The sequence below is a fragment of the Oncorhynchus nerka genome, linkage group LG14 (genome assembly GCF_034236695.1).
Source record: "Oncorhynchus nerka isolate Pitt River linkage group LG14, Oner_Uvic_2.0, whole genome shotgun sequence".
NCBI lineage: Eukaryota > Metazoa > Chordata > Actinopteri > Salmoniformes > Salmonidae > Oncorhynchus > Oncorhynchus nerka.
The window spans coordinates 2,563,538-2,575,895 of NC_088409.1; the positions used below are offsets into that span (position 1 = coordinate 2,563,538).

A 12,358-nucleotide genomic window follows, 5' to 3' on the forward strand; every position below is an offset into this window, starting at 1 on the left:
TAGTGGGCCCTGGTCAACAGTAGCCCTCAACAGTAGTCTACTACCCCATGGGCTCCTGGTAGTGGGCCCTGGTCTATTACCTATAGACCCTGGTCAACAGTAGTCTACTAACCTATGGGCCCTGGTCAACAGTAGTCTACTACCCTATAGACCCTGGTCAACAGTAGTCTACTACCCTATAGACCCTGGTCAACAGTAGTCTACTACCCTGGTCAACAGTAGTCTACTACCCTATAGGCCCTGGTCAACAGTAGTCTACTATCCTATAGACCCTGGTCAACAGTAGTCTACTACCCTGGTCAACAGTAATCTACTACCCTATAGGCCCTGGTCAACAGTAGTCTACTACCCTGGTCAACAGTAGTCTACTACCATATAGACCCTGGTCAACAGTAGTCTACTACCCTATAGACCCTGGTCAACAGTAGTCTACTACCCTATAGACCCTGGTCAACAGTAGTCTACTACCCTGGTCAACAGTAGTCTACTACCCTGGTCAACAGTAGTCTACAGTAGTCTACCCTATAGACCCTGGTCAACAGTAGTCTACTGCCCTATAGACCTGGTCAACAGTAGTCTACTACCCCTATAGACCTGGTCAATAGTAGTCTACTACCCTATAGACCTGGTCAACAGTAGTCTACTACCCTATAGACCCTGAACAGCAGTCGTCTACTAGCCTATAGACCCTGGTCAACAGTAGTCTACTACCCTATAGACCCTGTTTAACAGTAGTCTACTACCCTATAGACCCTGGTCAACAGTAGTCTACTACCCTGGTCAACAGTAGTCTACTACCCTATAGACCCTGGTCAACAGTAGTCTACTACCCTATAGACCCTGGTCAACAGTAGTCTACTACCCTATAGACCCTGGTCAACAGTAGTCTACTACCCTATAGACCCTGGTCAACAGTAGTCTACTACCCTATAGACCCTGGTCAACAGTAGTCTACTACCCTATAGACCCTGGTCAACAGTAGTCTCTACCCTATAGACCCTGGTCAACAGTAGTCTACTACCCTATAGACCCTGGTCAACAGTAGTCTACTACCCTATAGACCCTGGTCAACAGTAGTCTACTACCCTATAGACCCTGGTCAACAGTAGTCTACTACCCTATAGACCCTGGTCAACAGTAGTCTACTACCCTATAGACCCTGGTCAACAGTAGTCTACTACCCTATAGACCCTGGTCAACAGTAGTCTACTACCCTATAGCCCCTGGTCAACAGTAGTCTACTACCCTATAGACCCTGGTCATTTAGTTAGGTTACAGCCTTATTCTAAAATGGATTATATTGTTTTTCCCCCTCATCAGTCTACACATAATAACCCCTAAAATGACAAAGAGAAAACTGGTTATTAGAACATTTTGCAAATTTATAAAAAATAAATAAATGATATCACAATTACATAAGTATTCAGACTCTTTACTCAGGACTTTGTTGAAGCACCTTTGGCAGCAATTACTGCCTCCATTCTTCTTGGGTATGATGGTACAAGCTTGGCACACCTGTATTTGGGGAGTTTCTCCCATTCTTCTTTGCAGATCCTCTCAAGCTCTGTCAGGTTGGATGGGGAGCGTCGCTGCATAGCTATTTTCGATCGAGTTAATGTCAGGGCCCTGGCTGGGCCACTCAAGGACATTCAGAGACTTGTCCCAAAGCCAATTCTGCTTTGTCTTGGCTGTGTACTTAAGGTCGTTGTCCTGTTGGTGACCCTTCGGCTCTGTCTGAGGTCCTGAGCGCTCTGGAGCAGGTTTTCATCAAGGATCTCTCTGTACTTTGCTCCTTTCATCTGTCCCTCGATCCTGACTAGGCTCCCCGTTCCTGCCGCTGAAAAACATCCCCACAGCATGAAGCTGCCACCACCATGTAGGGATGCTGCTAGGTTTCCTCCAGATGTCACACTTGGCATTCAGGCCAAAGAGTTACATCTTGGTTTCATCAGACCAGAGAATCTTTTTTCTCATGGTGTGAGAGTCCTTTAGGTGCCTTTTGTCAAACTCCAAGTGGGCTGTCATGTGCCTTTTACTGAAGAGTAGCTTCTGTCTGGCCACTCTACCATAAAGGCCTGATTGGTGGAGTGCTGCAGAGATGGTTGTCCTTCTGGAAGTCTCTCCCATCTCCACAGAGGAACTAGGGAGTTCTGCCAGAGTGACCATCGGGTTCTTGGTCACCTCCCTGACCAAGGCCCTTTCCCCCGATTGCTCAGTTTTGCATGGCAGCCAGCTCTAGGAAGAATCTTGGTGGTTCCAAACTTCTTCCATTTAAGAATGGAGGCCACTGTGTTCTTGGGGACCTTCAATGCTACAGAATGATGGAGGCCACTGTGTTCTTGGGGACCTTCAATGCTGCAGAATGATGGAGGCCACTGTGTTCTTGGGGACCTTCAATGCTACAGAATGATGGAGGCCACTGTGTTCTTGGGGACCTTCAATGCTACAGAATGATGGAGGCCACTGTGTTCTTGGGGACCTTCAACGCAGCAGAATTTGTTTTGTTACCCTTCCCCCAGATCTGTTCCCCAACACAATCCTCTCTCGGAGCTATATGGACAATTCCTTCAACCTCATGACTTGGTTTTTGCTTTGACCTGCACTGTCAACTGTGGGACCTTTATATAGACAGATGTGTGCCTTTCCAAATCATGTCCAATCAATTGAATTTACCACAGGTGGACTCCAATCAAGTTGTAGAAACATCTCAAGGATGATCAATGGAAACAGGATGCTCCTGAGCTCAATTTCAAGTCTGATAGCACAGGGTCTGAAAAAATTATGTAAATAAGGTATTTAAGGTTTTTATCAATGCATTTGCAAAAATGTATTAAAAAAACAGTTTTCGCTTTGTCATTATGGGGCATTGTGATGTCATTATGGGGCATTGTGATGTCATTATGGGGTATTGTGATGTCATTATGGGGTATTGTGATGCCATTATGGCGTATTGCGATGTCATTATGGGGTATTGTGATGTCATTATGGGGTATTGCGATGTCATTATGGGGTATTGTGATGTCATTATGGGGTATTGTGATGCCATTATGGCGTATTGCGATGTCATTATGGGGTATTGCGATGTCATTATGGGGTATTGTGATGTCATTATGGGGTATTGTGTCTAGATTGATGAGGCAAAAAAAATGCAATCCATTTTAGAATAAGGCTGTAACCTAACAAAATGTGTAAAAAGGGGAAGGGGGTCTGAATGCTTTTCCAAATGCACAGTAGAGGAAACAGGGTGCCAGTTGGTACCCAACCAGACTGGAATCTCAAGGGAAAAGACAGTAGAATCTGTCTTCTGGTCAACACAATGGAAACCTAAACATAATTGACCTGTTAATTAAGATGGACGGTAATTACTCCTGTAGGGGAGAAGCAGTGAAGGGGGATAAACCATCATAATTACACTTGGATTTTTATTAATAGACAATTTGCAGAGTTGCCTTTCAATAAAACAGCTAAGCTTTGGCTTGTCCTTGTCATAGGCAAAGTGTGTAGTGTGTGTGTGTCACTCTATGTGTGTGTGTGTGTGTGTGTGTGTGTGTGTGTGTGTGTTGTGTGTGTGTGTGTGTGTGTGTGTGTACTGTATGTGTGTGTGTGTGTGTGTGTGTGTGTGTGTGTGTGTGTGTGTGTGTGAAATGTGTGTTTTTGTGTGTATGTGACTGCGTGTGTTTGTGCATTGAACATTTCCTAATTAATGGAAATGACATTTTTCCACCACAAAGCCTATACCAAATAATCAAAGTATTTGTAGTCTGACCAGTGACCAGTGTAGTCTGACCAGTGAAGTCTGACCAGTGTAGTCTAACCAGTGTAGTCTGACCAGTGTAGTCTTAACCAGTGTAGTCTGACCAGTGTAGTCTGACCAGTGTAGTCTAACCAGTGTAGTCTGATCAGTGTAGTCTAACCAGTGTAGTCTGACCAGTGTAGTCTGACCAGTGTAGTCTGACCACTGTGGTCTGACCAGTGTAGTCTGACCAGTGTAGTCTGACCAGTGTGAAGTCTGACCAGTGTAGTCTAACCAGTGTAGTCTGACCAGTGTAGTCTGACCAGTGTAGTCTAACCAGTGTAGTCTGACCAGTGCAGTCTAACCAGTGTAGTCTAACCAGTGTAGTCTGACCAGTGTAGTCTGACCAGGTAGTCTGACCAGTGTAGTCTGACCAGTGGTCTAAACCAGTGTAGTCTGGACCAGTGTAGTCTAATCTGTGTAGTCTGACCAGTGTAGTCTGACCAGTGTAGTCTGACCAGTGTAGTCTGACCAGTGTAGTCTAACCAGTGTGGTCTGGCCAGTGTAGTCTGACCAGTGTAGTCTGACCAGTGTAGTCTAACCAGTGTAGTCTGACCAGTGTAGTCTGACCAGTGTAGTCTGACCAGTGTGGTCTGACCAGTGTAGTCTGACCAGTGCAGTCTGACCAGTGTTGTCTAACCAGTGTAGTCTGACCAGTGTAGTCTGACCAGTGTAGTCTAACCAGTGTAGTCTGACCAGTGTAGTCTGACCAGTGTAGTCTGACCAGTGTAGTCTAACCAGTGTAGTCTGATCAGTGTAGTCTAACCAGTGTCTGACCAGTGTAGTCTGACCAGTGTCTAACCAGTGTAGTCTGGCCAGTGTAGTCTGACCAGTGTAGTCTGACCAGTGTAGTCTGACCAGTGTAGTCTAACCAGTGTCTGACCAGTGTAGTTTAACCAGTGTAGTCTGACCAGTGTAGTCTGACCAGTGTAGTCTGACCAGTGTAGTCTAACCAGTGTAGTCTGACCAGTGTAGTCTGACCAGTGTAGTCTGACCAGTGTAGTCTGACCAGTGTAGTCTGACCAGTGTAGTCTGACCAGTGTAGTCTAACCAGTGTAGTCTGACCAGTGTAGTCTGACCAGTGTAGTCTAACCAGTGTAGTCTGACCAGTGTAGTCTGACCAGTGTAGTCTGACCACTGTGGTCTGACCAGTGTAGTCTGGACCAGTGTAGTCTAAATCCAGTGTAGTCTGACCAGTGTAGTCTGACCAGTGTAGTCTGACCAGTGTAGTTCGACCAGTGTAGTCTGACCAGTAGTCTGACCAGTGTAGTCTAACCAGTGTAGTCTGACCAGTGTAGACTGACCAGTGTAGTCTAACCAGTGTAGTCTGACCAGTGTAGTCTGACCAGTGTAGTCTGACCAGTGTAGTCTGACCAGTGTAGTCTAACCAGTGTAGTCTGACCAGTGTAGTCTGACCAGTGTAGTCTAACCAGTGTAGTCTGACCAGTGTAGTCTGACCAGTGTAGTCTGACCAGTGTAGTCTAACCAGTGTAGTCTGATCAGTGTAGTCTAACCAGTGTCTGACCAGTGTAGTCTGACCAGTGTCTAACCAGTGTAGTCTGGCCAGTGTAGTCTGACCAGTGTAGTCTGACCAGTGTAGTCTGACCAGTGTAGTCTAACCAGTGTCTGACCAGTGTAGTTTAACCAGTGTAGTCTGACCAGTGTAGTCTGACCAGTGTAGTCTGACCAGTGTAGTCTAACCAGTGTAGTCTGACCAGTGTAGTCTGACCAGTGTAGTCTGACCAGTGTAGTCTAACCAGTGTAGTCTGACCAGTGTAGTCTGACCAGTGTAGTCTAACCAGTGTAGTCTGACCAGTGTAGTCTGACCAGTGTAGTCTAACCAGTGTAGTCTGACCAGTGTAGTCTGACCAGTGTAGTCTGACCACTGTGGTCTGACCAGTGTAGTCTGACCAGTGTAGTCTAACCAGTGTAGTCTGACCAGTGTAGTCTGACCAGTGTAGTCTGACCGGGTGTAGTCTAAACCAGGTGTAGTCTGACCAGTGTAGTCTTGACCAGTGTAGTCTAACCAGTGTAGTCTGACCAGTGTAGTCTGACCAGTGTAGTCTAACCAGTGTAGTCTGACCAGTGTAGTCTGACCAGTGTAGTCTGACCAGTGTAGTCTAACCAGTGTAGTCTAACCAGTGTAGTCTGACCAGTGTAGTCTAACCAGTGTAGTCTGACCAGTGTAGTCTGACCAGTGTCTAACCAGTGTAGTCTAACCAGTGTAGTCTGACCAGTGTAGTCTGACCAGTGTCTAACCAGTGTAGTCTGACCAGTGTAGTCTGACCAGTGTAGTCTGACCAGTGTAGTCTAACCAGTGTCTAACCAGTGTAGTCTGACCAGTGTAGTCTGACCAGTGTAGTCTAACCAGTGTAGTCTGACCAGTGTAGTCTGACCAGTGTCTAACCAGTGTAGTCTGACCAGTGTCTGACCAGTGTAGTCTAACCAGTGTAGTCTGACCAGTGTAGTCTGACCAGTGTCTAACCAGTGTAGTCTGACCAGTGTCTAACCAGTGTAGTCTGACCAGTGTCTAACCAGTGTAGTCTAACCAGTGTAGTCTAACCAGTGTAGTCTGACCAGTGTAGTCTAATCTGTGTAGTCTGACCAGTGTAGTCTGACCAGTGTAGTCTGACCAGTGTAGTCTAACCAGTGTCTGACCAGTGTCTGACCAGTGTCTGACCCATCCTGTCAAGGTAGTGATGTTTTGCCAGCCTGCCTGCAGAGAGTAGGGGAGAAGAGGGAAGACTGGTGCATGTATTAGGAATACCCTGAGTGGGTAGTGGGTAGGATGGGGAAGGTACAGACCAGGAGAGTGGGTAGTTGGTAGTGGGTAGGGTGGGGAAGGTACCGACCAGGAGAGTGGGTAGTGGGTAGGATGGGGAAGGTACAGACCAGGAGAGTGGGTAGTGGGGGGGGGGAGGTACAGACCAGGAGAGTGGGTAGTGGGTAGTGGGTAGGCTGGGGAAGGTACAGACCAGGAGAGTGGGTAGTGGGTAGAGGGTAGGATGGGGAAGGTACAGACCAGGAGAGTGGGTAGTGGGTAGTGGGGGAAGGTACAGACCAGGAGAGGGGTAGTGGGTAGGGTGGGGAAGGTACAGACCAGGAGAGTGGGTAGTGGGGGAAGGTACAGACCAGGAGAGTGGGTAGGGGTAGTGGGTAGGCTGGGGAAGGTACAGACCAGAGAGTGGGTAGTGGTTAGGCTGGGGATGGGGATGGTACAGACCAGGAGAGTGGGTAGTGGGTAGGCTGGGGAAGGTACAGACCAGGAGAGTGGGTAGTGGGGGAAGGTACAGACCAGGGGAGAGTGGGTAGTTTGTAGGGTGGGGAAGGTACAGGACCAGGAGAGTGGGTAGTGGGTAGGCTGGGGAAGGTACAGTCCAGGAGAGTGGGTAGAGGGTAGGGTGGGGAAGGTACAGACCAGGAGAGTGTAGTGGGTAGGGTGGGAAGGTACCTGACCAGGAGAGTGGGTAGTGGGTAGGGTGGGGAAGGTACTGACCAGGAGAGTGGGTAGTGGGTAGGATGGGAAGGTACAGTCCAGGAGAGTGGGTAGAGGGTAGGGTGGGGAAGGTTAGCAGACCAGGAGAGTGGGTAGGGGTGGGGTAGGTACAGACCAGGAGAGTGGGTAGTGGGTTGGCTGGGAAGGTACAGACCAGGAGAGTGGGTAGGGTAGGATGGGGAAGGTACAGACCAGGAGAGTGGGTAGTGGTAGGCTGGGGAAGGTACAGACCAGGAGAGTGGGTAGTGGGGGGAAGGCAGCACAGACCAGGAGAGTGGGTAGTTTTGTAGGGTGGGGAAGGTACAGACCAGGAGAGTGGTAGTGGGTAGGGGTGGGGAAGGTACAGACCAGGAGAGTGGGTAGTGGGTAGGGTGGGGAAGGTACAGACCAGATGAGTTGGTAGGGGGTAGGGGGAACAGACCAGGAGAGTGGGTAGTGGGTAGGCTAAATGCACAGACCAGGAGAGTGGGTAGTGGGTAGGGTGGTGAAGGTACAGACCAGAGAGTGGGTAGTGGGTGGGTGGGGAAGGCAACTGACCAGAGAGTGGGTAGTGGGTAGGATGGGGAAGGTACAGACCAGGAGAGTGGGTAGTGGGTAGACAGGGGAAGGTACAGTCCAGGAGAGTGGGTAGAGGGTAGGGTGGGGAAGGTACAGACCAGGAGAGTGTGAGTGGGTAGGGTGGGGAAGGTACAGACCAGGAGAGTGGGTAGTGGTAGGGTGGGGAAGGTACCGACCAGGAGAGTGGGTAGTGGGTAGGATGGGGAAGGTACAGTCCAGGAGAGTGGGTAGAGGGTAGGAGGTGGGGTAGGTGGGGTAGGTAACAGACCAGGAGAGTGGGTAGTGGGTAGGGGGGAAGGTACAGACCAGGGAGAGTGGGTAGTGGGTAGGCTGGGGAAGGTACAGACCAGGAGAGTGGGTAGTGGGTAGTCTGGGGAAGGTACAGACCAGGAGAGTGGGTAGTGGGCAGAGGGTAGGATGGGGAAGGTACAGACAAGGAGAGTGGGTAGTGGGTAGGGTGGGGGGAAGGTACAGACCAGGAGAGTGGGTAGTGGGTAGGCTGGGGAAGGTACAGACCAGGAGAGTGGGTAGTGGGTAGTGGGTAAGGTGGGGAAGGTACAGACCAGGAGAGTGGGTAGTGGGTAGGGTGGGGAAGGTACAGACCAGGAGAGTGGGTAGTGGGTAGGGTGGGGAAGGTACAGACCAGGAGAGTGGGTAGTGGGTAGGGTGGGGAAGGTACAGACCAGGAGAGTGGGTAGTGGGTAGGGGGTGGGGAAGGTACAGACCAGGAGAGTGGGTAGTGGGTAGGCTGGGGAAGGTACAGACCAGGAGAGTGGGTAGTGGGTAGGGTGGGGAAGGTACAGACCAGTAGAGTGGGTAGGGTAGTGGGTAGGGTGGGAAGATACAGACCAGGAGAGTGGGTAGGTGGGTAGTGGGTAGGGTGGGGAAGGTACCGACCAGGAGAGTGGGGTAGTGGGTAGTGGGTAGGGGTGGGGAAGGCACCGACCAGGAGAGTGGGGTAGTGGGTAGGCAGGGGAAGGTACAGACCAGGAGAGTGGGTAGTGGGTAGGCAGGGAAGGTACAGACCAGGAGAGTGGGGTAGTGGGTAGGGTGGGGAAGGTAACCGACCAGGAGAGTGGGGCAGTGGGCAGGCTGGGGAAGGTACAGACCAGGAGAGTGGGTAGTGGGTAGGCAGGGGAAGGTACAGACCAGAGAGTGGGGTAGTGGGGGGTAGTGGGTAGGGTGGGGAAGGTACCGACCAGTAGAGTGGGTAGTGGGTAGTGGGTAGGGTGGGGAAGGTACCGACCAGGAGAGTGGGGTAGTGGGTAGGCTGGGGAAGGTACAGACCAGGAGAGTGGGTAGTGGGTAGGCTGGGGAAGGTACAGACCAGGACAGTGGGTAATGGGTAGTGGGTAGGGTGAGGAAGGTACAGACCAGGACAGTGGGTAGTGGGTAGGGTGGGGAAGGTACAGACCAGCTGGAGGTACCAATTTACCAGACTTGTTGTTTGTCTCAAAACATCAGTGTTACTGTGAAGTGGATTGGGGGAAATGCTACAGTGTATTGGATGAAAGTGTATTGGATGAAAGTGTATTGGATGAAAGTGTATTGGATAATGTTGTTGAGTGTTCAAAATGTGTTTCCTGTACGTGTGGAGTGTTGAAGAGATGTGATTCCTGTACGTGTGGAGTGTTGAAGAAATGTGTTTCCTGTACGTGTGGAGTGTCGAAGAGATGTGTTTCCTGTACGTGTGGAGTGTTGAAGAAATGTGTTTCCTGTACGTGTGGAGTGTCGAAGAGATGTGTTTCCTGTACGTGTGGAGTGTTGAAGAAATGTGTTTCCTGTACGTGTGGAGTGTTGAAGAAATGTGTTTCCTGTACGTGTGGAGTGTCGAAGAAATGTGTTTCCTGTACGTGTGGAGTATTGAAGAAACGATGTTCTGAGTGTCAAAAACAAGTGTCTGATCTCATGGTTTTTTGTTTTCTTGTCTTTCCAGGGTACATAAATACGTGTGGAGGGACGTTAAAAGGACAGAACGGTACCATAGAAAGCCCGGGTTTCCCGTACGGATATCCCAACGGTGCCAACTGTACCTGGGTCATCGTAGCGGAACAAATGAACAGGATTCACATCGTTTTTCAATCTTTCGCCGTGGAAGAGGAGTACGATTTTTTATCTTTGTATGATGGACACCCACATCCGGCACACTTCCGGACGAGGTAAGAAACAACCGATCTCCCCGGGGAAAGAAGGCCTTGAAATATGTTGAAATAAGTCTGTTTGAGCGGAGGTGGGGGGCGAGATGGAGATGGAGAGAGAGAGAGAGAGAGAGAGAGAAACACAAGAGAGAGAGAGAGAGAGAGACAGAGAGAGAGAGAGAGACAGAGAGAGAGAGAGAGAGAGAGAGAGAGAGAGAGACAGAGAGAGAGAGAGAGAGAGAGAGAGAGAGAGAGAGAGAGAGATAATAATAGCGAGAGAGATACTGTAAATAGCACCAGGAGGGAGCTTCAATGGTGCTGTGCTAAAGTTCATCTTTCATTTTTTTCCCCCCACAACAATGAATGTCTTGTTTGTGTCAGTGTGGTGACAGAAAGAGAGCAGTTTCATGCAGGGACTGTATTGTTGGGAGATCTATAGTCAGAACCACTGTGTCATAGAGGGACTGTATTGTTGGGAGATCTATAGTCAGAACCACTGTTTCATAGAGGGACTGTATTGTTGGGAGATCTATAGTCAGAACCACTGTTTCATAGAGGGACTGTATTGTTGGGAGATCTATAGTCAGAACCACTGTTTCATACAGGGACTGTATTGTTGGGAGATCTATAGTCAGAACCACTGTTTCATAGAGGGACTGTATTGTTGGGAGATTTATAGTCAGAACCATTGTTTCATAGAGGGACTGTATTGTTGGGAGATCTATAGTCAGAACCACTGTTTCATAGAGGGACTGTATTGTTGGGAGATCTATAGTCAGAACCACTGTTTCATAGAGGGACTGTATTGTTGGGAGATCTATAGTCAGAACCACTGTGTCATACAGGGACTGTATTGTTGGGAGATCTATAGTCAGAACCACTGTTTCATAGAGGGACTGTATTGTTGGGAGATCTATAGTCAGAACCACTGTGTCATACAGGGACTGTATTGTTGGGAGATCTATAGTCAGAGCCACTGTTTCATAGAGGGACTGTATTGTTGGGAGATTTACAGTCAGAACCACTGTTTCATAGAGGGACTGTATTGTTGGGAGATCTATAGTCAGAACCACTGTTTCATAGAGGGACTGTATTGTTGGGAGATCTATAGTCAGAACCACAGTTTCATAGAGGGACTGTATTGTTGGGAGATCTATAGTCAGAACCACTGTTTCATAGAGGGACTGTATTGTTGGGAGATCTATAGTCAGAACCACTGTTTCATAGAGGGACTGTATTGTTGGGAGATCTATAGTCAGAACCACTGTTTCATAGAGGGACTGTATTGTTGGGAGATCTATAGTCAGAACCACTGTTTCATAGAGGGACTGTATTGTTGGGAGATCTATAGTCAGATCCACTGTTTCATAGAGGGACTGTATTGTTGGGAGATCTATAGTCAGATCCACTGTTTCATAGAGGGACTGTATTGTTGGGAGATCTATAGTCAGAACCACTGTTTCATAGAGGGACTGTGTTGTTGGGAGATTTCTGGTCAGAACCACATGAAGGTACGGTGGCAGGTAGCCTAGTGGTTAGAGTGTAGGGGCGGCAGGGTAGCCTAATGTTTAGAGTGGAGGGGCGGCAGGGTAGCCTAGTGGTTAGAGTGGAGGGGCGGCAGGGTAGCCTAGTGGTTAGAGTGGGGGGCGGCAGGGTAGCCTAGTGGTTAGAGTGTAGGGGCGGCAGGGTAGCCTAGTGGTTAGAGTGGAGGGGTGGCAGGGTAGTCTAGTGGTTAGAGTGTTGAACTAGTAACTGAAAGGTTGCTAGATCGACTCCCCGAGCTGACAAGGTAAAAAATCTGTCGTTCTGCCCCTGAACAAGGCAGTTAATCCACTGATCCTAGGCCGTCACTGTAAATAATAATTTATTCTTAACTGACTTGCCTCGTTAAATAAAGGTAAAATAATAATAATTATAGTCTAGATTTCTAGTCAGGACCGGTGAAATCTGATTAGACACTTCTATTACCAAGCCTGCTATGAGGTGTTATTGTAGCAGAGAACTCATAGTGTCTGATGAGACACTTCTATTACCAAGCCTGCTATGAGGTGTCATTGTAGCAGAGATCTCATAGTGTCTGATCAGACACTTCTATTACCAAGCCCTGCTATGAGGTGTTATTGTGGCAGAGATCTCATAGTGTCTGATGAGATACTTCTATTACCAAGCCTGCTATGAGGTGTCATTGTAGCAGAGATCTCATAGTGTCTGATGAGACACTTCTATTACCAAGCCCTGCTATGAGGTGTTATTGTGGCAGAGATCTCATAGTGTCTGATGAGATACTTCTATTACCAAGCCCTGCTATGAGGTGTCATTGTAGCAGAGATCTCATAGTGTCTGATGAGACACTTCTATTACCAAGCCCTGCTA

At 48.7% G+C, this 12,358-nt stretch overlaps 1 protein-coding gene across 1 annotated transcript in view; it reads left to right on the forward strand.

The window, feature by feature from the left end:
• The window catches only part of LOC135574929 (CUB and sushi domain-containing protein 3-like), a 280,586-nt gene extending 270,576 nt beyond the window's left edge, over window positions 1-10,010 (forward strand). The window contains exon 6 of the mRNA XM_065027050.1: window positions 9,784-10,010. Within this exon, the coding sequence (XP_064883122.1) occupies window positions 9,784-10,010 (227 nt within the window). The remainder of the gene's footprint in view (window positions 1-9,783) is intronic.
• The last annotated feature ends 2,348 nt before the right edge of the window (window positions 10,011-12,358 follow it).